The sequence below is a fragment of the Gopherus flavomarginatus genome, chromosome 3, assembly GCF_025201925.1.
Source record: "Gopherus flavomarginatus isolate rGopFla2 chromosome 3, rGopFla2.mat.asm, whole genome shotgun sequence".
Taxonomy (NCBI): Eukaryota; Metazoa; Chordata; order Testudines; family Testudinidae; genus Gopherus; species Gopherus flavomarginatus.
Window position 1 is genome coordinate 256,422,314 of NC_066619.1, and position 24,538 is coordinate 256,446,851.

Here is a 24,538-nt window from a genome sequence, read left to right on the forward strand (position 1 = left end):
GACTAACAGACGTGCCACAGAATTCTTTGCTGCTTTTACAGATCCAGACTAACACGGCTACCCCTCTGATAGCTACTCCAAGATGTGCTGAGATTTCGGCCTAATCATCTGAGGTGCTGAATGCCTACTATTAAATGCTGAATGACATCAACTCTTATTGATGTAACTGGGAGTAAAGGGTGCTCAGCATCTCTCAGGAGACACTCAGCACTCTGAAGAATGAGGGCTTTTGTGTACTCTCTTCAAGAAAGGAAATGTTTGCTATAGAACTTGGCCTCCCATAAGGCTCCCTTTAAACAGAGAACTTGGAAGGAAAGAAGGAAACATTGCTTGGAAAATTAAACAGGACTCCAATGCTGACAAACTGGACCTTACCGCCACAGAGACTACACTGAGCCAAGATTAGAGTTGCAGCCAGGATTAGGGAGAAGGATGGGGCAGAGGGTACTGCAGGTGGTTTCTTTGGTTTTATTTGCCTATAAATTATTACTAGGTAAACAATGAATGTTGCTGTTAAAGGCTTTATCTGAGCCCAAACTTTATAAACAACATAATCTTTCAAAGGGCAATATTATCTATACACCCTTCAGAGTTTAGGGGAATCCTTGGAGCAACTACAGTTTGGTTAGCTTTACCTGGAGAAAAATTGTAGTCATAGCAGTGTACATTTGCTTTCTATGTATGTCAACTATAAATTTCAAATAACCTTTGATAGGATTAATTTAATTATGTATTATTGTTTGTTCACTCTTGTTAGGGAGTGGCAATGGATATTTGAAGTTGTTTAAACCTGGGCCAATTAAGTTATGGAGGGAAGGCCCTAGGGTTTGGGGCTAGAGAGCAAGCCTGTCCCACACTTGCAGTGCAGCAACCTCTCCTGTCCTGTGGGGCTGCGCCCAGCACTCCGCTCTGGGCATTGTGACTTGGTGCATGGGGTCACAATAGCACTCAGGTTTGGCCCAGCTGCTGCTCCATCAACATGGATGGGTGGGTGGCTGGGCCAAATTTGAGTGAGTGTCATTGTGGCCTGGCACATGGGCCTGCAGTGCCACTCAGGTTTGGCCTGGCTGCCCTTCTGTCATTATGAAGAGTGGTAATGCAATCCCATTCACTAGGTCACAAAACCACTCCCTCAAATTTGCCCAACTAACCCTCCATCCTGATTTCTGAGAGTGCAACTGCATTTTCCCCAGCTAAAACCACCGCTGGATCACACTGAAAGTAGTTACAGTAGAACCTCAGAGTTATGAACACTAGAATTACGATCTTATTTGTCAACCACACACCTCATTTGGAACTGGAAATATTCAATCAGGCAGCAGCAGAGATCCAAAAAACAAAAACAAAAAACCAAGTACAGTACTGTGTTAAACTACTAAAAAAAAATAAAGAGAAAGTTTAAAAAAAAGATTTGGCAAGGTAAGGAAAAACTGTTTCTGTGCCTGTTTCATTTAAATTAAGATGGTTAAAAGCAGCATTTTTTTTTTGCATGGTAAAATTTCAGAGCAGTATTAAATCAATGTTCAGTTGTAAACCTTTGAAAGAACCACCATAACGTTTTGTTCATAGAATCATAGAAGATTAGGGTTGGAAGAGACCTCAGAAGGTCATCTAGTTCAACCCTCTGCTCAAAGCAGGACCAACCCCAACTAAATCATCCCAGTCAGGGCTTTGTCAAGCCAGGCCTTAAAAACCTCTAAAGATGGAGATTCCATCACCTCCCCAGGTAACCCATTCCAGTGCTTCACCACCCTCCCAGTGAAATAGTGTTTCCTAATATCCAACCTAAACTTCTCCCACTGCAACTTGAGACCTTTGCTCCTTGTTCTGTCATCTGCCACCACTGAGAACAGCCTAGCTCCCTCGTCTTTGGAGCCCCCTTGAGGTAGTTGAAGGCTATCAAATCCCCCCTCACTCTTCTCTTCTGCAGACTAAATAAACCCAGTTCCCTCTGCCTCTCCTCAAAGTCATGTGCCCCAGTCCCCTAATAATTTTTGTTGCCCTCCGCTGGACTCTCTCCAATTTGTCCACATCCTTTCTGTAGTGGGGGACCCAAAACTGGCCACAATACTCCGGATGTGGCTTCACAAGTGCCGAATAGAGGGGAATAATCACTTTCCTCGATCTGTTGGCAATGCTCCTACGAACGCAGCCCAATATGCCATTAGCCTTCTTGGCAACAAGGGCATACTGTTGACTCATATCCAGCTTCTCGTCCACTGTAATCCCCAGGTCCATTTCTGCTGAACTGCCACTTAGCCAGTCAGTCCCCAGTCTGTAGCACTGCATGGGATTCTTCCTTCCTAAGTGCAGGACTCTGCACTTATCCTTGTTGAACCTCATCGGATTTCTTTTGGCCCAATCCTCCAGCATATCTACCTCTCCCCTCAGCTTAGTGTCATCCACAAACTTGTTGAGGGTGCAATCCATTACATCATCCAGATCACTAATGAAGATGTTGAACAAAACCAGCCCCAGGATCAACCCCGGGGCACTCCGCTTGATGCCAGCTAGACATCGGGCCTTTAATCACTACCTGTTGAGCCTGACCATCTAGCCAGCTTTCTAGCCACCATATAGTCCATTCATCCAATCCACACTTCTTTAACTTGCTGACAATACTACTGTGGGAAACCGCATGAAAAGCTTTGCTAAAGTCAAGGTAGATGATGTCCACCGCTTTCCCCATATTCACAGAGCCAGTTATCTCATCACAGAAGGCAATCAGGTTGGTCAGGCATGACTAGCCCTTAGTGAATCCATGCTGATTGTTCCCAATCACCTTCCTCTCCTCCAAGAGCTTCAAAATGGATTCCTTGAGGACCTGCTCCATGTTTTTTCCAGAAACTGAGGTGAGGCTGACCGGTCTGTAGTTCCCTGGATTCTCCTCCTCCCCTTTTTTAAAGATGCACACTATATCTGCCTTTTTCCAACTGTCAGGGACCTCCCCCAATCGCCATAAGTTTTCAGAGATAATGGCCAATGGCTCTGCAATCACATCAGCCAACTCCCTCGGCACCGTCGGATACATTGCGTCTGGCCCCATGGATCTATGCATGTCCAGCTTTTCTAAATAGCCCTTAACCTGTTCATTCACCACTGAGGGCTGCTCACCTCCTCCTTATACTGTGCTGCCCAATGCAGCAGTCTGGGAGCTGACTTTGTCTGTGAAGATCAAGGCAAAAAAAGCATTGAGTACTTCAGCTTCTTCCACATCATCTCTTCACTAGGTTGCCTCCCCCATTCAGTAAGGGTCCCACACACTTTCCCTGACCACCTTCTTGTTGCTAACATACCTGTAGAAAACCCCTTCTTGTTACCCTTCAGATCCTTTGCTGGCAGAGTTATGAACAGTTCAGAGTTACGAACAACCTCCATTCCTGAAGTGTTTGTAACTCTGTCATTCTCCTGTATAGTATTTAGCTTATATTTAATGGTTTAGATAACTTAGCAAGTACACAGGGGTAAGAAGATAGATAGGTGTATTTATTCACCCTATCATACTTAAGATATATCTCTACTGAAATTACACCACTCAGTAGCCAAAGGGCCTATCTATTCTATAAAATCTGCCATGGTGAAAGAACTAGTTATAACAATAGTGCCCAAACATAGTTCTAGACAGGACTGAACTATTTTACCAAACTGTGTACAGCACTGAACCTTACAAGGCTGTAGAATGATTGGTAATATGGTTTGGTCCTGTGTACACCGACAAGACAAGACTACATTTTAAGTGCGCTGGGGCATTAACATGTTGCAAATAGCTTCCAGAACCCAGAAGGCACATCATTCTAAATTCTGCAGTAAGGTTCCCTGAATTTTGTGGCAACACAATATTGAGTACTGCAGTAAACGGAAAGTTACACAGAAACCTTAATAGGTGGAAAAACATTCAGACAAGTGTTATTAAATATCAAATGAATAATATAATAGGTACCATTTACCTAACTAGAGTTTGAGTACCTAGTGTGATCGTATCCAAGTGATTCCCACGTTAATTAGGTAAATATATTGAGGCCCTAATGGACTTCATGCAATTTTCTCCTCTTCTACCTTCTCTGATTATAGGAAGCCCTGCTTGGGGTGGGAGGAGAGAGAGAGAGAGAGAGTGTGTGTGTGTGTGGGGGGGGCAAATATTTCAGTTATGTAAAAAAAAACTTCATTGAAGACATATATGACATAAAGGTGTTTAGATTCGGAGTTAGGCCAACCTCCTCTGGAGGCTCATTCTAGAGTTAATTCCCTTCAGTTGAGAATGCTTTATGTTATATGCTTTCTCATGGCCATTGCCCCAAAGAACCACAGCTATCTTGGTGGGTTGTGAATGGAGATACAGTTTTCAATGTAGCTGGTATCTGATAAGATAGTGCTTTGTATTCAAGATAGAAAAAAAAATGAAGGCCAAGATCTGTTTACATTGTATATTATATGAAAAAAAAATCCCCACAGTATTTGAGTGCTTCCCAAGTAAAGTTTAGAGTCCTAGTCGATTTCAGGAGGCTTCTGCTCTTCTCTCTTCCTTCGTGGAGGTGGTTCTTCCTGGGATACATTCCTTCCTTTATTTCTTTCTGCCAGCAGAGGCGAGCTAGGAGTCAGCGTAGGGATCAGAGTACAAGAGTGATGTGCTCACCACTGCCTCTCCCATGAAGGAGATGGGTAACTAAATTCTGAGCAAGCTGGAATCTTTGCATTGTTTTCCTAGTTGGATCAGATTTTTATATTATGTGCATCTACAGACAGACAAAACCTTATTTTCTGGATTCCCCATCCACCATTTCCAGCTAAAGCAAAATGTCCAGTTAGCTGTATAATTCATTGTGGGGGTGCTGATGAACTCAAAAGTGCCATGCTACAAAATTTAGGCTCTATATATTATACAATAAATCAACCCTCATAAATATGTATCATTACACCTATAATCTTGGCCAGGTTATTGAATATCATCCAAACCACAATTTGGATATTTGGTAGAGATAATGAATAAAAATATCATTGCATTAGCTCTAAAAACAAGAGAGGAGGCATTGCTTGAGTAGGATGCTTGTAACAAAGCTGAAAAAAGCCTATTTGTGTTTAGCTTATTCAATGGGACCACATACAAATATTAAAAGCATGCACTTTGAAATACCTCTTATCAGCCTATAAATATGCTTAAAATCTATGTTCTAAAATCTGAATAGATTTAGAAGCGAGAGTTAAGCTGTTTTGTTTTTTTTTTTTAAGGCCCTTCGGAGTTATAATACTTGGACTTGCACTAAAGCAAGTCTTGATTGTGAATTGTCTGGTTTGCCACAAAGATTTCTTTTTCTTAATTTTGAAAGGTTTGACGCTAGTTTGCCAATAAAATACAAAATGAACACACAGGCATTAATCTTAAACATATACTCACTTGAAAATTTCAAGTTGAGAAACTGTAAGAAAACACAGTAAGGCTATGTCTACACTACAGGCGCTACAGCTATGTTGCTGTAGCACTGCTGTGTAGCACTTCCTCCAGTGATGGAAGAAGTTTTTCTTGTCACTAGTTAATCCACCTCCCTGAACAGTGGTAGCAAGCTTGACAGAAGCATTCTTCTTTTGACCTACCCGTGTCTATACTGTGGGTTAGGCTGAGATAGCTACAGTGCTCAATAGTATGAATTTTTCACACCCCTATGTGCTGTACTTATGTCAACTTAAAAACAAGGTAAGTGCAGACTAGAGATAGCTGACAAATTTGTTACATGCAAAGATAAACCCTAGAGGTCATCCCCTGCAACACAGTTGCAGTGCACTGAGCTGCTATTTGGGAGAGCCAGATATGAGAGTTATTTCATAAGTCCTGCACTGAACTGATAAAGAACAGGAACCAGCAGTGAGGCAATAACCTCAGTTTCTAGTTTTGGTATGAAAAGGAGTTGTGTCTGCACCCTACTTTTACAGCAGCATTAACTGTTAATGCTAAGGGCTTGTCTACACTGCCCTGCAGTTCAGACTGGGGGTGTACAAATAGCTGTTTGTATGAAAGTGCTACTCTGTAAATCCCCCACATGGATGCTTCGGGCACAAACTAAAAGATTCCTACTTCATGTTAACATAGTCCTCTTCAAACAGGACTACGTTAATGCACGGAACCTTACAGTTTGTGCCTGCAGTGTCCACCAAAGGAAGTTACAGCACAGCACTTCGATGTGCACTGCTCTTTTTACACCCCCATAATCCAACCTGTAGAGTAGTGTAGACACAGCCTTAAAAGACTGCAGAATAAACCCTTCAGAAGAGAAAGAGGCATGAAGAGGTTGAATAGGTGTCCAAGATTAAGAAGATTTACATAATCAGAAAAAAACCAAAAAACAAAAATTTCTCACTGTATTACCTTTAGGTGGAAAGTAGGACTTGCTTTCTGCTTTGTGAGGCCAGTCTACTACCAGAGGCCCAAATCGTCTGAAGCTAGCAGTAATTTCATCTAAAAAAACCAACCAAACAAGGTATAGTAGTTGCAATTAAAACAGATGACAGTTCAAGTGAGCAGTGAAAAACACTGTCAAGCAAATGAAGAGCGGATGTTTTGTTTCTTTCTTTCACATAAATACACAGTCTCTTGCAAAACATAATATATAAAATAAACACGACATAAAAATATAAAGATAAGTCCCTAAAACTGGAAAAAATTTTTACACAGCATGCCCCAAATCACTTTTAAAACCTAATTTTAGTTTAACCAAATTTCTTTGTGTCATTTAATACAAGGAATATTTTAGAGCAATATGGATGGATACAGGGGATCAGAATGACTCAAGATCATGGTCCAAGGTGTTTAGTGTTCAATGGCCTATAGTCTAGATCTTAGTGGGCATGTGTCCACATCATAAAAACCACCATAACCACTGGCACTTTTATTAGTAGACTCAGCAGAGGCTAAGTGCAGAATAGGCATGGAGATTAAACTGTCTTTTCATACTTCGAAATGGTCCCTCCATAACAGTGGATAGATCTGTCTTTCCCCCCGCATCAACATGGTGACAAGGAGCTAGGTGCTGCCAGGCCATGCAACAACACTGCCCAACTTTGGTATGGCTTCCCACAGCAGTAACGCCTTCCCATCTGTCATTGCCCCTAAAGGACTTACATAAAGTCAGTAAAAATATAAAGGTGATAGTCTTCAATAGGCACATAATGGGATTGTTTGGCCTACAGTTTCTGAATCTCCTTGTCAGCATATCAACAGGCAGAAGAGGAATAGGATCTTTCAGCATGGCCTTACTTAGGATTGTACACAAAGCTTAATAAATGAATAAGCCCAACAGAAGTTTTGAATCTTGCTCTAGTTAAGAGTGTGCGTGTGTGTGTGTGAGAGAGAGAGATTGAGATTGATTGATTTAATCTGTTAAAGTTTCTGAATAATTTTGTACCAGTACTGGTGGATGGTCCAAAAGTATTGTAGGGGACATGCAGAAGAAATCTCCCCCGCAAATTATCGTCTCAGACACCTTCAAACTCATTTTGTTCGTGATCCAATCCATGATTTAATTTTAACCTAGTCAATAGACATTTGTATACATTACAAAACTAATGCACATTTTAGCTCTTATTGACTAATCTGCTCAGGAGAGTCCCAGTATTAGAATAGTAGGAGTACTACAGATCAGGACTAAGGTACATTAGTGAAGCTGTTCCAAATATGACAAAACACAATTTCATTTTATATTCAAGATATCAGAACATGTTCTGTCAAATCACTTGCTATCTGCATTGGAAGTCACTGAGCTTTTCTGTGCCTCAGTTTCCCTACAGATACAAGCGGATAACTCCTATCTTTATAAACCCCTTTAAGATGCTTGGTTCAAAAGTATTCTATAAAGTACAATTAATATTTTGCTTTATTCAAGTAGAACAGTGAGTGTGAAAAAATGTACATACTATTATACATTTAGCCTAAGCTCTTAAACTTTGGACAGGACAGCCTTTTTTAACTGGAAAAAAAAAAAAAGGAAAAAAAGACTCCTGTAAACCAGAGTTCTTTCCTATTCACTACAAGAATAGGTTATTTAACTTTTAGCTAGAAAGCCACTAGAGCTGGGCAGAAGCTCTACCTACTTTGTAATATATCATTCAAAGGAACAGCCTACCCTAACAAAAACCCAACCCCTGGTGAGGAACTTGAAATACACAACCAACAGGACCAAAAGCATGAGAGGAAGCAATCATATCAACACCAAAACTTCTGGATGGCACCTACTCAAACTACACTTCATGATATCAGGAAAAATACACTTTGGTTATTTTAATGGCATGTTGCTTTGTATGGCATGCTACAAATTAGGGAGGTGGGGCAGAGAGGAAGAATTGAAGCTAAGAAGTCAAAGTAAAAATCACAAGGGTGCCACCAATATCATGAGTTTGAGGTACAACAGTTCATTCTGATAGTAACTTGACAGGCTGCTTATGCGTAACATTCTGTGCTGAACTATCATTCTGATTAATTCAGGTGAAGATACAACAATAAAAATACTGAGCAGCTACAACAAGTTGACTCAAGAGAAAAAGTTCTTTCTTCAGCATGTACATAAGATTTAGACCTTAGCATTATTGCTTTTATTCTCTGAAAATAACATATATAATTTTCATAAAGAAATATCATTTAAAGGCAGGTCACATTCAGGACCTAATTCAGCATAAGAAGTGCAATTCCCCATGACGTCAATTAGAATTGTGCCCACTTACACCAGGATCTATTTGGTCCTGTGTGTCACTTCAATTCATTCATCTAACTTTAAAGAGAATAAGCAGCCTTTCTTCCCGCTCCAGACCAAATTGTATTCAGTTTCAGCCAGCTCACCTTCATCAATATCTGGTGGAAGGCCACCAACAAATACTTTCCGAGAGAACCGTTCTATCCGTTCTCCATTCTGATGAGCTGAATAGCACGTAGGTGAATTCAAGACACCAACTTGATCACTATGGCCATCGTCAAGCAAACCATCATCTATTGGGAAGAGAGAAGAACGACCTAAAACACAAGAAGAATAAATATTAAAAGAATAATTTTGTAGTCGGTTATGACCATCACGTAACCCAAGGAAAAAGGGGGAAAACAATGTGGAAGGCAAAGAAAAATAAAATTAGTATAAAGGAAAAAAATAAAAGAAGAAATAAAATTCAGAATTGCCAGATGTCATGCTTGTAGATAGAACATTTAATATTATATTACATTTTTTAGTTTCTTTACTCCAAACCAATAGTAAATCATTAGTTTGTTTTTAAATAAAGTATCTTCTTTATTAAGTGACCATGTTAAGACTTAAAAAGAATGCACAAGCTAAAATTCTCTTAGAGACAAATCCGAGGAATTATCCCAGATTGAGGCATGAGTAGAGGCAGTTTTGGAACAAATTAATAAATTCAATAGTAATAAGTCACCAGAACCAGATGGTATTCACCCAAGAGCTCTGAAGGAACTCAGACATGAAACTGCAGAACTGCTAACTGTGGTATGTAACCTATTGCTTAAATCAGCTTCTGTACCAGATGACAAGAGGATAGCTAATGTGGAGCCTCTTTTAAAAATTGGTGTCAAAGGTAATCCTGGCAAATACAGGCCAGTAAGCATAACTTCAGTTCCAGGCCAACTGGTTGAAACTATAGGGAAGAACAGAATCATCAGATGCATAGATGAACAGGATTTGTTGGGGAAGAGTCAACACGGTTTTTGTAAAGAGAAATCATGCCTCAAATAATTGGAATTATTTGAAGGGGGTCAACGAACAGGTGAATGGGGTGATCTAGTGGACATAACATACTTGGACTTTCAGAAAGCTTTTGACAAGGTCCCTCACCAAATGCTCTTAAGCAAAGCAAGCAGTCACAGGAGAAGAGAGAAGGTCCTCTCTTGGATCAGTAACTTGTTAAAAAGATAGGAAACAAAAGGCAGGAATAAATGGTCAGTTTTCAAAATGGAGAGAGGCAAAAAGAGTGGTGTAGGATCTGTACTGGGACCAGTACTATTCAACATACTCATAAATGACCTAGACGAAGGGGGTAAAAGGTGAGGTGGCAAAGTTTGCAGACAATACAAAATTATTTAAGATAGTTAAGTGCAAAGCAGACTACAAAGAGTTACAAAGGAATCTCACAAAACTGGGTGACTGGGCAACAAAATGGCAAATGAAATTTATTACTTTGCTTTTATCAACACTGTATATTGGAAAACATAATCCCAACTAGACATACAAAATTGTGGGGTCTACATTAGCTATTACCACAGAAGATAGATATCTTGGACTCATCATTGATAGTTCATTGAAAATATCTGCTCAATGTCCTGTGGCAGTCAAAAAAGTTAAAGAACTTTAGGAACCATTAGAAACGGGATAGATAAAATGACAGTAAATATTGTAATGTCACTATATAAATCCATGGTATGCCCACACCTTGAATACTATATGCAGTTCTGGTCACGCCATCTCATAAAAAAAAGATATATTAGAAATGTAAAAAGGTACAGAGAAGGGCAACAAAAATGATTAAGGCTATGGAACAGCTTACATATGAGGAGATATTAAAAAAACTGGGACTGTTCAACTTGGAAGAGAGATGACTAAGGGGGTGCAGGGAGAGATGACAGAAGTCTATAAAATCATTAATAGTGTGGAGAAAATGAACAAGGAAATATTATTTACCCCTTTATGTAACAGAACCACCCTGAGTCACCCAATTAAATTAATAAGCAGCAGGTTTAAACACACAAAAGGAAGTACTTCTTCACACAATACACAGTCAACCCATGACATTTGTTGCCAGGGGAAGTTGTGAAGGCCAAAACTATAACTGGGTTCAAAACAGAATTAGATAAGTTCATGGAGGATTGGTCCATCGATGGCTATTAGCCAAGATGGTCAGGGATGAACCCCTTGCACCGGGTGTCCCTAAGCCTCTGACTGCCAGATGCTAGGACTGGACGACAGAATGGATCACTTGATAATTGCGCTGTTCTGTTCATTCCCTTTGAAGTCGCTGTTGGCAGACAGGATAGTGGGCTAGATGGACCACTGTTCTGACCCACTATGGCCACTCTTACGTTCTCATGCATCATTGACTCATCGTCAAGTTGTGGTGATAAGGTCAGTGAATGAATATATTGCGTATTACAATTGCTTATAGTTTGATTAGGCTGAGGGAGAAGAAAAAAATATATGCTCGGTAACAAATTTTTAAAATACAAATGTCATTTTTGAAAAAATAAAATGATGCTGGTGAACTGGACATAGGTTTAAATTCTAAGAAGTAAAAATGATTTTGTAATTAGCATGTATAAAACAACTCTTGACAAATTATCTAGGAAGTCATTAATCAGATCTATCCTACTTGTTATCAGTGCTCAAAGTATACTGTAGTATTTGGGAATAGCTGAAACCTCTGAAAGTTCCTGACAAAGCAATTTTGAGGGGTGAGAGAGAGATTTCAGAGTTAACACCTCATGAGCACAAATGGAGGCAGGGATTTCATGGTAATTCAGTTTTACTCTCCTTCCCATATAGAGCATGCTCACAAACAGTATGAATGCTACTTCAGACATAAGGCTAGAAATGCAGCGACATAATAAGAATGCTGCTACAAAGTGATCAGGAGGAATAAGGAGGAGGGAGAGGAAGAGGGAGGAAGCAAGGGATGATTCCTTCTATTCAGTTTCAGAGAACTCCTTTGCATACAACTCAACTTCTCAGACTCTGCACTGGGGCCAGGATTTGTATCTTAGACAACCTGAAAATGTGAAATATCTGCATAGAGATTTATATTGGATTCATATTCAGAAAGTTTTCTTTGCAGTGATAAAGGCCATAAATTTACTTTTTGTAAAATGAAAAAAAACTTAACTTTGGGGTAAGTCTTAAGTTTCTCAGAAAAGGTTCCTACTTGCTAGTGGTGAGTGGATTTGTCAAGCTCTGCATAAAAGTATTGCCTGATCACTCTTTTTCCATCTCATTTTTATAATTATCATTTATTTAAATAGTTTTGGAAGAAGGAAGTGCTAACTTTATGGGAAGCAAGTTCCTCCTTCACCTTAAAAGCCTCTTTGCAGAGGTTCATCCCAGCTCAATGGATTTGGAGGGGCAATAGCTAGTTCTGCCAGATTCTCCCACTCCAAAGCCACAGGCTGGAGAAGATCACATTACCGCACATGGAAGTCTGTAGTAACTAAGCTGCTGCCCACACGGCAATTTGGAACCTTCAACCTTAAGAATTCTGGCTATTAGCAAAGGCCCTTGCAGCATAAATAGGGCCCTAACCAAATTCACAGCCATGAAAAATATGTCACGGACTGTGAAATCTGGTCTCCCCCCGTGAAATCTGGTCTTTTGTGTGCTTTTACCTTATACTATACAGATTTCATGGGGGAAACCAGAGTTTCTCAAACTGGGGTTCCTGACCCAAAAGGTGGTTCATAGAATATCAGGGTTGGAAGGGACCTCAGGAGGTCATCTAGTCCAAAACCCTGCTCAAAGCAGGACTAATCCCCAGACAGATCTTTACTCCAGTTCCCTAAATGGCCCCCTCAAGGATTGAACTCACGACCCTGGGTTTAGCAGGCCAATGCTCAGTGTGTGTGTGTGTGTGTGTGTGGGGGGGGGGGGAGATAGAGGTGGGGGTTGCAAGGTTATTTTAGGAGATTGCAGCATTGCCACCCTTACTGCTGCGCTGCCTTCAGAGCCGAGTGGCTGAAGAGCAGAGGCTGTTGGCTGGGCACCCAGCTCTGAAGGCACTGCCCCTCCAGCAGCAGCACAGAAATAAGCGTGGCAATACATACCATGCCATCCTTACTTCTGTGCTGCTGCTGGTAGTGGCTCTGCCTTCAGAGCTGGGCTCCTGGCCAGCAGCCACTGCTCTCTGGCTGTCCAGCTCTGAAGGCAGCGCCACCGCCAGCAGCAGTACAAAAGGGTTGCAGTACCACAACCCCCCTACAATAACCTTGTGACCCCCCCCAACTCCTTTTTGGGTCAGGACCCCTACAATTACAACACCGTGAAATTTCAGATTTAAATATCTGAAATCATGAAATTTATGATTTTTAAAATACTATGACTGTGAATTTGGTAAGGCCCTAAGCATAATTCCTGGAGGAGCTCAGGGACCAGTGGGGACTGGTGGGGCCAGGCAACCATGTAGAAGCCATTCCTCTCCAGAAGATCACTCATGAGCCATAGGATTATAGGGAATCTGTGGATTTGCGGGAGGTGGTTGAGGTACCCCATTATTTGTCTTGTGGTGCTCAGAAGCCCCAATGAGGAATCAGAGCTCTATTATGAAAGGCACTGCATGCATACATAACAAAAAGATGATCCTTGACCCCAAACAGATTATAATCTAAGTATAAGAGATACCAGCAGATACAACAAAAAGACAATGGGAGCATAAGGTAGCACAGACTATTAAGGTAAATATATTTAGCAGCAGTCATAGCACACTCCCGGCTTAGCCACTGTCGAGCATTATGCTGGCACTGCATAGAGGTGATTTTTAAGAAGATATCTGAAGGAAGATAATATAATGACTTAAGATATTTGCATGGAACTTCTTCCATGTATAATAAAGTGATGAGTGAGAAAGCACAAAGGTATTTCTGGGAAAATTTGACTATTGGGCAACGAAGGCTGGCATCTTTGATGTAGAAGTGGAGCTGACAGTCAATGGCAAGCATGGCTTCTCAGACAGTTAAGCTGACACTGAAGAAAGTGAGTTTGAGCTTAGTCAAGACACATGTGCAGTGGTACATTTTTTTCCCTTGTGGAGTCAAGGGATATTCTAGATTTGGAGGCTGAACTCCTTGTCTCTTCCTCCTGTTCTGCAAGAACCTCTGACCTAAGAGGAGCATACACAGGAGGGTCCATTCTTAAGTTTCCTATGCCTCATTAGCTTCCCCCCTTCCCTTACCCCTGCTTTTTCATATCGTATATGTACGATGAAAACTAAGAAACTCAAAATACAGCTGTAATTGTTAACAAACCAGAGGCTTAGAATACCTCTTTCACTCATGTATACAGTGTTGCTATCAAACAGTAATTAAATGTATATCAAGGATATGCACTTAACAACTCCACTAAATTCAATATTAAAATTTATTTTGGAAATTTTAAAGAATTAGCACAATACATAGAATTAAAACAAATAATGAAATGAAACAACTATAAGAAATACTGTACTGTTAGCAAAGGACACTCTAGTTCTCTATGTAATCAAAAAACAGTTAATGGAACTGCGAGCTTCTCTACACAGCTTTAGCAACAATACTGGACTACAAACTGAACGCAACACTAGCAGCAAAAAGGTAATTCAATTCCAAATGCCACTAAATAGTAATTGGCCTGTGCTGTAACTTCCAGAAATTGTGAAACATGGTAGTGTTTTATGATATGGATATCTGAACAGTAGAGACTGGATCATCAACTCATTTCTCTAAAGGGGGACTAAGGAGCAGCTATCAGATAATGGTCTGAACTGAACTAGGACAAATGTGAACCAGTGACTTAGACATGAAAATATCTGTATCTTGTTAATACCTGGATTTATCCAAAATTCTTGAGATTCACATATTACACTCAATGTAGCTTATACAGAGACAATGGGCCAGATTCTCAGGTGATTAAATTAGGGTAGCTCCTCCGAAGTCCAGGGAGCTATGCCAATGTACATCAGCTGACAACTTATCCAGTGTGCTGTTTCTCAGAATTTTTTTCCACAATCCTTTAATAAAACTGTGACAATTCTTTTAACTGAGCTGTGTATACCATCACTTATATGAAGTGTTAAGGGAAGAAGAATTGTGGAAAAACAAATCAGAGTTATGTACACTTTTAATAAAGATAGCACAGAGAGTATTTACTTTAAGTGTTAGTGAAATTATGATTAGTGCTACAATGTGTTTTAATTGATTAAAAGATCTGTGATTCAAACTCACTAACACAAGAAATCAATGACCAAAACAGATCACTTTTTTGCAAAAACTGATTAAACATGCAGACAAAACAAATCTAAAATCAATAATCTGGAGTAATTAATCACAATGATCAATATCAGCCCAATCAGAATAACTGTACTGTAGCAAACATAAATGAATTACCTCGTCTTCTCCCATAACTCCTTGCTGCATGTAAACAAAGGACAAATCGTAAAATGTCAAAGAACTGTATGTACCATGCCCAAATATAAAAATAATTATACAAAGAACTATGTGGGTAATTGATGAATTGCACTAATCTGCATAAGAAGTTGCTACTGATATACCTATATGTGATCACATTAAACTAAAGCCATTTTTCAAATACTGTGCTTTTTTACTTTTTTTGCTGCCTGTGCACCAAGTACTAGATATAAAAGAGTATGCTTTACATACATCAAAATAATTTTGGATAATTTCTTTAACTTTAAACATTTATAATTTTGCAATTTTCTACTACGCCCTTACACTCTTAATTAATTATATTCTCTCTATATAAGTATTAGATTTAATATAACCTCTGTAATTTAGCTTCTGTCTTTCTCAGCTCATTGCCTCAGAATCTACGACAGAATTTAAATAACGTACAAGATTTTGCTAATAAAGAGAAAATGTTGCTTTAAATCAGTGTAGTAAGAGTTAAATGAATCAGAGAAACATCCTGATCCATGGAACAGTCTGTACAGTTCTTTGCAATGACAATACAAATGCTATAAGCCATGACCTTCCTTTTCCATTAAAAGAGCTAGCAGAAAATTAAGCACAAGGTTTTGTTTTAAACAAAAGACTCCTTGTGGTACTAAACAAAATCAGAGCGTAAGTCACAAGAAATGACATTGTATTATAAACACCGCCTAACACTTGCATAAAGTCAAGGCAATGAAGTCAAATACATTACCACTAAATCAAGATTTACCTCATTTTTTAGTATTACAGGACTCATGAAGAGATTGTGCTAATGGTTACAATTCAGAAGACTCCACACAACACACTAATGCTATTTTTCAGCATTCTAGACTTTTAGCAAAAAAAACAAACTACTAACATGTAAAGAGTGAATGATAAGTAATAAGTTACATATAATTTGTCTTTCAGTATTATGCTTTTATAAAAATATTTTCAGTTCCTTCTTCACAGATTTAGTACTTGAAAATAGTTTCTTTAAAATGACAAGATGGGAAGATACTAAAATTTTCTAAATACAGTAATTATTTAAACAGAAAACATTCTTCCGAGCCTAATGTTGCAAGTGGACCTCTGTGCCCACTCAGGGCTCCTTTGAGTTCAATGTGACTATGTGCACAGATCCACCCACAGAATGCAAGATCAGGGCCGTAGATATGCAGATAGTCTCAGAAACCAAAAAACCTCCTCTGATTTATTAATCTCCCCACTTCAGTATTATATAATAGCTATATTATAGTAATGCCCATTTGCACAAACATGGTCTTTAATTTTATTTAGCATCACTCCTTTTCTTCTACAGGCCCTTTCCTATCAGGGATTTACCAGGTTATTTGTAGAACTCTGAAAAGCCTCCCATTACATTTTTTCTCTAATTTAATCCTATTACTCTTGAATCCTCAGACAGCGGTCACCATTTTTCCCCTAGCTATATTATACTGAACTCATTTTGAAGCTAATATTTTTAGTGTCACCTGGAAGAATTATACACTTTCCCCTCCCTTTCAGAAATACAGTTACAACAGTAAGGGAAAAACCAAATGCATCAAGCCCATACTGATCAGTCAATTTTTAGCATGACTACAGTGGCACGCACACACTCACGGCTAATATAAAAATAGAATCTTGGCCTAATATGCACTAAGTCGTCCCTTTAGGCACAAACACTATTATCATCTCTGCTCTGTTCATCCAGTTTTGCTTCCCTCTGTCATCCAAACCAGCTTAGCAATGTTCTCAAATTTTCATACTGTTAAGACAATCTTTTCGCTTCTCGTGAAAGACGTTTTGGTAGGACACTTACAAATTTTTTATGTTTATATGTTTTTAAATAATAGTAGCATGGGAACTCTTGGAAACAAAAATAAAACTAGAAGTAGAAAAAAAAACCCTATTATTTAAAATACAATGCTGCAGTTGCAAGAAAATGGTGCATCTGCTAGGATATTTGATATACATGTATTAAAGTTACATTAATGTGCCAAAATATCCCCAAAAAGTCTGCGAGTATTTTGCCCAGCCAGGAAAAAACAAAAAACAAATCATGGCACTAACATGACACATTTGTTGCCATCACATTGTTTATTCTCCTTGTGTAGATCTGCAACTAGAGTCCTTGATTTCAAAAAGGCAAACTTTAAAAAAATTAAGGGAATTACCAGTAGTTAGGAATATGGATTGGATTGAAGAACTCAAGGTTCTGAATGTGGAGGAGTCTTAGAATTTCTTTAAGTCAAGATGCAGAAGCTATCTGAAGCCTGCATTCCAAGCAAGGGTAGAAATTTCACAGGGAAGGGTTGCAGACCACACTGGATGAGCAAATATATCCAGAAGATGGGATGGATCAGCAAAGAAAACTACCTCTTGAAGGTCAGAAAGTACAGGGAAAAAGTTAACTGCCAAAAGCTAAACAGAGCTGAATCTTGCAAAGGAAATTAAAAACAATAGTAAAAAGGTTCTAACACCACATACAACTCTACCCCTATATAACGCTGTCCTCAGGAGCCAAAAAAATCGTACCGCACTATAGGTGAAACAGCGTTGTATCGAACTTGCTTTGATCCAACAGGGTGCACAGCCCCGCCCCACGGAGCACTGCTTTACTGCATTATATCTGAATTTGTGTTATATCGGGGTAGAGGTGTATATAAAATAGAAAAGACTGAAAGAAGAAATGGGAGCACTAAGCACTGAGGATGAGGTGAATATTAAAAATAATCTAGGCATGGTCCAACTCCTAAAAGAATATTTTAGGCTTATTAAAAACCTGAGGCAATGGGACATTTAGGGGCAGTGGCAGGGTAGCTAATGGAAATGAGACTATGGAAGTAGAAATTACCACATTCAATTTGGAAGTGAAACTCAAACAGTTTAATGGGACAAAACTGGGGGCCCAGATAATCTCCATCCAAGAATATTAAGGGAACTGGCACATGAAATTGCAAGCCCAATAGCAAGAATTTTTAATTAATCCATAACCTTGAGGGTCATTTCCTGTGACTGGAGATTTCCTAATACAGTACCTATTTTTAAGAAAGGATGAAAAATGACCTAGGAAACAACAAGTCTGTTAGTTCGACCTCAATAGCATGCAAGGTCTTGGAACAAAATTTTGCCAGAAAAAGTAGTTGAGGACACAGAGGTGAACAGTAATTGGGATAAAATACAACGTGATTTTACAAAAAAGTAGATCATGCTAGACCAACCTGATCTCCTTTTTTGAGAAGTTTCACAGGGTAGCCATTTTAGTCTTCATCAGCAAAAACAACAAGGAGTCCTTTTGGCACCTTAGAGGCTAACAAATTTATTTGGGCATAAGCTTTCGAGGGCTATAACCCACTTCATCAGATGCATGGAGTGGAAAATATAGTAGGTAGGTATAAATGCACAACACATGAAAAGATGGGAGTTGCCTTACTGAGTGTGTGGAGGGTCAGTGCTAACGAGGTCAATTCATTAGGGTGGATGTGGCCCATTTCCAACAGTGGACACGAAGGGGTGAATATCTCTTTTTTGGGGGAGAGGTTGAGGGAGTTTACTAGTAGAGTTCCTCAGGGAAGGGTTTTGGGACCAATCTTATTTAACAATATCATTCATGACCTTGGCACAAAAATTGGGAGTGTGCTAATAAAATCTGCAGATGATACTAAGCTGGGTGGCATTGCCAACACAGAAGAGGACCGGAATATCATACAAGCAGATCTGAATGTCCTTGAAAACTGGAGTAATAGAGATGGGATGACATTTAACAGTGCAAAGTACAAGGTCATGCACTTTGAGACTAACAACTAGAATTTTTGTATAAGCAGCGGACTTATCAGTTGGAAGTAACAGAGGCGGGAGAAACACTTGAGTGTATTGATTGATCACAGGATAAATATGAGCTGTCAGTGTGATGTGGCCATGAAAAAGGCTAATGCAGTCCTAGGATGCACCAGGTGAGATATTTCCAGTGGAAACAGGGAAGCGTTATCATCATTATACAAGGCACTGGTGAGACCTCATCAGGAATACGATGTGCAATTATGGTGTCCCATATTTAAGAAAGATGAATTCAGACTGGAACAGGTACAGAGAAGGCTACTAGGATGATCAGAGGAATGGAAAACCTACCTTATGAGAGGAAACTCAAAGACTTTGGCTTGTTTAGCCTTACCAACCGAAGGCTGAAGGCAGATATGATTTCTCTCTATAAATACACCAGAGGGATAAATATCAAGGAGGGACATGAGTTATTTAAGTTAAGTGCCAATGTGGATACAAGAACAAATGGATATAAACTGGCCATCAACAAGTTTAGGTTTGACATTAGATGAAGAACAGCCACTGAACCCCAAAACAAGTCATTTGCACAGTTCTATTTAGAACACTTTATATTTGACCTTTTGTAGTTATTTGCTACACAAAGTATTTCTTCCTCTATCAGGTAAAGACAACAATTAAAGAAACTATCAGGGTATCACATTTTTAAAAGCAAGTCATGTTTCCTTATCTGTATTACAATTTTTGATTGTTAAGACTTAAAGAATGTTAAAAAGCTATTGCACTTTTTACTGTTTCTGCTGTTTATTTAGTTTTTACACTTGATTCAACTTTGAGCAATAAAAGCAGACTAGTCAGTTTCACTTTCTGTTTCTCTTTGTAGGGAAATGTTTAAATAATTATTTTTTTTAAAAAGTCATGAAAACTTTAAATATTAGGTTAAGTAAATTTGTAACCAGACATGTAGAAATTCAAGTTACTTACTTGTAACCAGAGTTCTTTGAGACAACTGTGCATATTTCCACTTATGGGTAATATGCCAGCCACTGCAGCTTAATAGAACTTCCTCCAAGCAGTGCCTGTTATAATACACGTGCAGCCATCCTACCTGCTCCCTCAGCATCTTCAAATGTTCTGTGGGCAAGTCTATATAAGGTGGCACGGTGCCCTCTACCGCCTCAGTTCCTTCTACCGCTGACCCAGAGAAACCAAGATAGGAGTCTGAGAAAGGGGCAGGAGGAAGGTCAGTGGGAAGTGTGAATATGCAGTCATCTCAATGAACTCCAGTTACAAGTAGGAAACCTTAACTTCTTCGAGTGGCCCTGCATATTACCACTTATGGGTAGTTTGACTAGTAGTGCTGAAAACACTCAGGAGGTAACAGTTCTAATTAAATAACAATCAAAACATTGTTTTACCAAATCTAGCATCTGCTCTTGAAACCAGATCCAAAGTATAATGTATGGACTGACTTCCAAACAGCAGCCTTACAGATTTCCCATTAGGAACAAAGTTTAAGATAAGCTAAAGATGCTACCACAGCCCTCATGGAATAAGATCTCACAGTAGTAGGCACTGGGACTGCCACTAACGTGTGATATTCAAGAATACATTGGTTAAACAATCTGGAAACAGGCTGAGCAGATACATTGTAACCCATACAGTTCTTAGCATAAGAACAAAACTTATGACCTCCTAAAATCTTTAGTTCTGTTTAAACAACATGCTCAAACTCTTCTAGCCTCAAAAGTATGTAAAGCAGATTCCCTTTATTAGCATGTGGCTTTGGAAAAAAACACTGGTAAATTAGTTGTCTGACTCATGTGAAACTCGGATACTCTTTTTGGTAAAAACCTGAGATCAGGTCTAAGAACCACTTTGTCTTTGTGAAAAATAGCAAATGGCAGATGTGTGCAATTTTTTCACCTGTCTTATGTTATAGCAACAATAAACATAGTTTTAATAGTTAAAATAAGGAACACACTTCCAAAGGTTCAAAAGGCACTTCATAAGCCTCACTAAAACCGATTAAGGTCCCATGTTGGAAACAGTTCTCTCAAGGGGAGGTACAAGTTAGATATTCCCTTTGTAAACCTTTTACCTACATTATGCACAAGTAATGATCTGCCATCAAAGCATGATAAGATGAGAAAGCCATTAAACGAACTCTTAAAGAATCAGAGACCCTCAGATTTTAAATACAGTAAAATACTTCAATATACAGGGAATAGAAGCTGTAACTGGTGAGTCATATTTACCTTGCATCCAAGGAGCAAATCTAACTCATTTCAAGTAATAATTTTTCCTCTTAAATTATTTTCTAGAATTAAGCAACCCATTTTGAACCAACAAGGAACAAGAGTATTTTAGATTAGTCAAAGTCTGACAGTACAGGCTGTCAGATGGAGAGACTGGATGAAGAGTCCTGTTCTGCTGTGACAACAGGTCTAGAAACAGGGGGATGGGGGAGAGATCCAGCAGTCACAGGGAGTCTGTAACATGTACACTGCTGTCTCAGTCAAGCTGGAGCAATTAGGATCACTCTTGCCCTATCTCATCTTATTTTCCCTTTATCTTCTGAATTAATGGAAAGGCTGGAAAAGCATACAAAAGGCTCTCCCCCAATGCATTAGGAAAGCATCCAAGATCATGTGACTGTCCTTTCCCACTCTTGATCAGAAGAGAGACTTTGTTGAACCTTGTCACAAGCAGGTCGAACATGGGGCTGACCCTAGCTGGAGAAAATCTCTTACACCGCCTGATCCTTTAGTGATCTCTCATGCATCTGAGAACTGCCTCTGCTGAGCTTATCTGTGAACACACTGCTCTCCCCCGCTAGATGCGGTGCCACTGGATAGACACTGTGAAGAATGCACCAGTACCGTAGACTGACTGCCTCAGCACCTAATAGAGAAGAATGGGTGCCTCTTTTTTTGTTGACATTGCACAGCCATTGTATGGTCTGTCACTAACTGAACAGTCTTCCCATTTACATGGAGGAAGAAAAGATTTGACAGACAGAAGAATGGCATGCAATTCTAAAATGTTTATGTGCAAAATTCTTTTCCTAAGACACCAAGTGACTGCGAACTATAAAAGAGTCCAGATGAGCTCCCCACCCATTGTTAGTTGCAACAGATGTTATGTGCTGGACGGCAAAGGGGGATTGAACAGGACCCCCTTGAAAAGACTAATTCACAATTTGTCCACCACAAAGAATCTAAAAATGTACCGATGCATGACAATTAACATATGAAGACTGTCCAGATTTGGCTTGTAAGCTTGAGCCAACCAATGCTGCTTTGGCCTTATCCTGAGGCATGCAAACAGAACAACATAAGTAATCATTGGCATAAGAACCATCAGACCCAACAAGAAAAGCATTGCCTGGAATCAATGACAAATCTCTAAAATAGACCGCACACTATCTTCAGAAGTCTTTCCTCTGGGAGGAAAGCTCTTCCTACTACTACATTATAGACAATATAAAAACAGATTTCCTGAGATGAGCATAGATTTTACTTTCTTATATACAGAAAGAATCTAAAATCCGTAAAAAGGGAGGTAGACTAGCAGATGTAACCTAGCAGAGGATGTAACCTAGCAGATCTTTGCAGGAGGATGACCTCAGCAGCCAGTTTTCTAAATAGGATTAAACAAATACCCTATCTTCTGAATGCACTGCTAATACAGAAGAGTTCTGAGCACTCAAGTGGCAGGATCTTGTACTGACAATGTCTTTGTGCTGTCATCAAATGGAAGTATTTCCAATGATTTGGCTGAATAGAAACATGTTTTAAATAGAGAGTTGTGAACGAGTCAATAATTGAAGGTGAGGCAATTAGGGAGGCTAGGGTTAGCACTCCAAAATGAAACTTCTGAACAAACCTTTTCCATTTCCTTAAATCTATAATTGGACATAAACTCCCCATCTTTTTTCTAGATCAGGAAATATTGACTAAAACCTCTGACCGTATAGATACTTGGGTACTTTTTTCACAGAACCTATCAGAAGCAATTTCTGAACTTTTAACAGAAGAATAACCTCATAACCCTGAAAAGGGAAGGAGAGGGGAACCGAAAGGAGATAACTGTTCTAACTGTATTGCATAGCTCTTTACTATTATTTCTAGGACCCACTTGCCCAATGTAATAAGCCTCCAGTTGTTGATAAAATGGATTAGAATGTCCCCAAACAAAGGAAGAGAAGGACTCTTGATCCTCATGTTAAATCTGAGGCCATTTAGTCAGTGAAGATGAAACAGAAAGAGCAGATTGCTTCAGTTTAAGCCTAGATCTGAATTATTTCTTTTTATGTTAAGACTGAAAAGATGATGTCGTCTGCTGATGAAGGTAACATTTCTGAGATGAAAAATAAGTTGAAGACTGGGGATAAATCTGTCTCTAGTAATGAAAAGAAGGAGGTAGGAGGTCTCTTTCTAGGAATAGGATATAAATCAAGTGAACAGCAGACCTGGTCTCTTAACTTTTCTAGTAATTTGTCCATTTTATTACCAAAAGGACCATCACCCTCAAAGTGGAGATGCTTATCTTTACATTTAGTATCCAGTCCATGATGCTTTCTCAAGGTAACAGCAGATGCCAAAGCTCTGAATGAAGAGGCAGGAACATCAAAAGAAGCCCTGAGAGCATGTTTTGCCACATTTTGTTATTCTGCCGATATTTCACCGGCCAGTCTCCTCTGATCATCTAGTCCAGTGGTTCCCAACGCAGTGCTCATGGGCACCGTGGTGACTGCCAGGGCATTTATGTGTGCCTGCCTAGTGCCCAGCAAGGGAGAGAAGCCGTGGTCCCACGTCTGTTGGGGACAGAGAACTCTGGGGCTGTGGGCTGCAGGTGCCAGTGTTCTCTGTCCTCCCGGCTTCTCTCTGCACTGCCCAGAACTGGAGCCAAAAACACAAACAAAAAAAATGCTCCAATTCTGCAGAATGGATGGAATGCCGCCACATTGCTGCCCCAGGCATGTGCTTGCTCCACTGGTGCCTGGAGCCAGCCCTGTATGTAAGTAATTGTTGGCACCCGCCACACTCTTCTGAAAACATGAATGTGCTACTGGCCACAAAAAGGTTGGGGACTACTGATCTAGTCACTTCTGCACAAACAAAGCCAATTTTCTCTCACAAGTGAAACCAGTAATGGGCCATCACTGCCTGCTAATTAGCCACTCTAATCCCTAGAGAAGAAAGAAAAAGCCTTCTCTCTATAACCTGGAGTCAAATGGGCGTGACCAGGCCTAAATCTATTACTGGCAGCTGCAACCATCAAAGAATTTGATATGGAGTGAGTATGTAAATACTAAAACCCCGCATGTGGTATTTGATAAAGTTTATCTGCTTTTTAGAGATTGGGCTATCCCTGCTTGTTAACCTAACAGCTTTAGCAGGTTATAAGAGACCATCCAATTTGGTAAAGAAATTCTATTCTTGGAAGGAGCACCAAAAAAATGTCACATACTGGATGTGACGCCTCTTCCACAACAATTGAAAGGAAGTTCGAAGTCAATACAATACAATAATTCATGGATTTGTAAACCATCCTTAGAAGGAGACAACGCAGAATCAATGCCCATATGCTCATCAGGCAACAAATTCTGTATCT

At 39.6% G+C, this 24,538-nt stretch overlaps 1 protein-coding gene across 7 annotated transcripts in view; it reads right to left on the bottom strand.

Moving 5' to 3' along the window:
• CPEB2 (cytoplasmic polyadenylation element binding protein 2) overlaps positions 1–24,538 on the bottom strand; it is a 146,314-nt gene that overhangs the window by 81,033 nt on the left and 40,743 nt on the right. For 5 of the 7 annotated variants that reach the window (XM_050947549.1, XM_050947551.1, XM_050947545.1 and 2 more), the window contains exons 5-7: positions 15,098–15,121; positions 8,822–8,992; positions 6,359–6,448 (exon numbers count right to left, since the gene is read on the bottom strand). In XM_050947549.1, the coding sequence (XP_050803506.1) occupies positions 6,359–6,448; positions 8,822–8,992; positions 15,098–15,121 (285 nt within the window). The remainder of the gene's footprint in view (positions 1–6,358; positions 6,449–8,821; positions 8,993–15,097; positions 15,122–24,538) is intronic. The other 2 variants (XM_050947546.1, XM_050947548.1) reach the window with 2 other exon arrangements.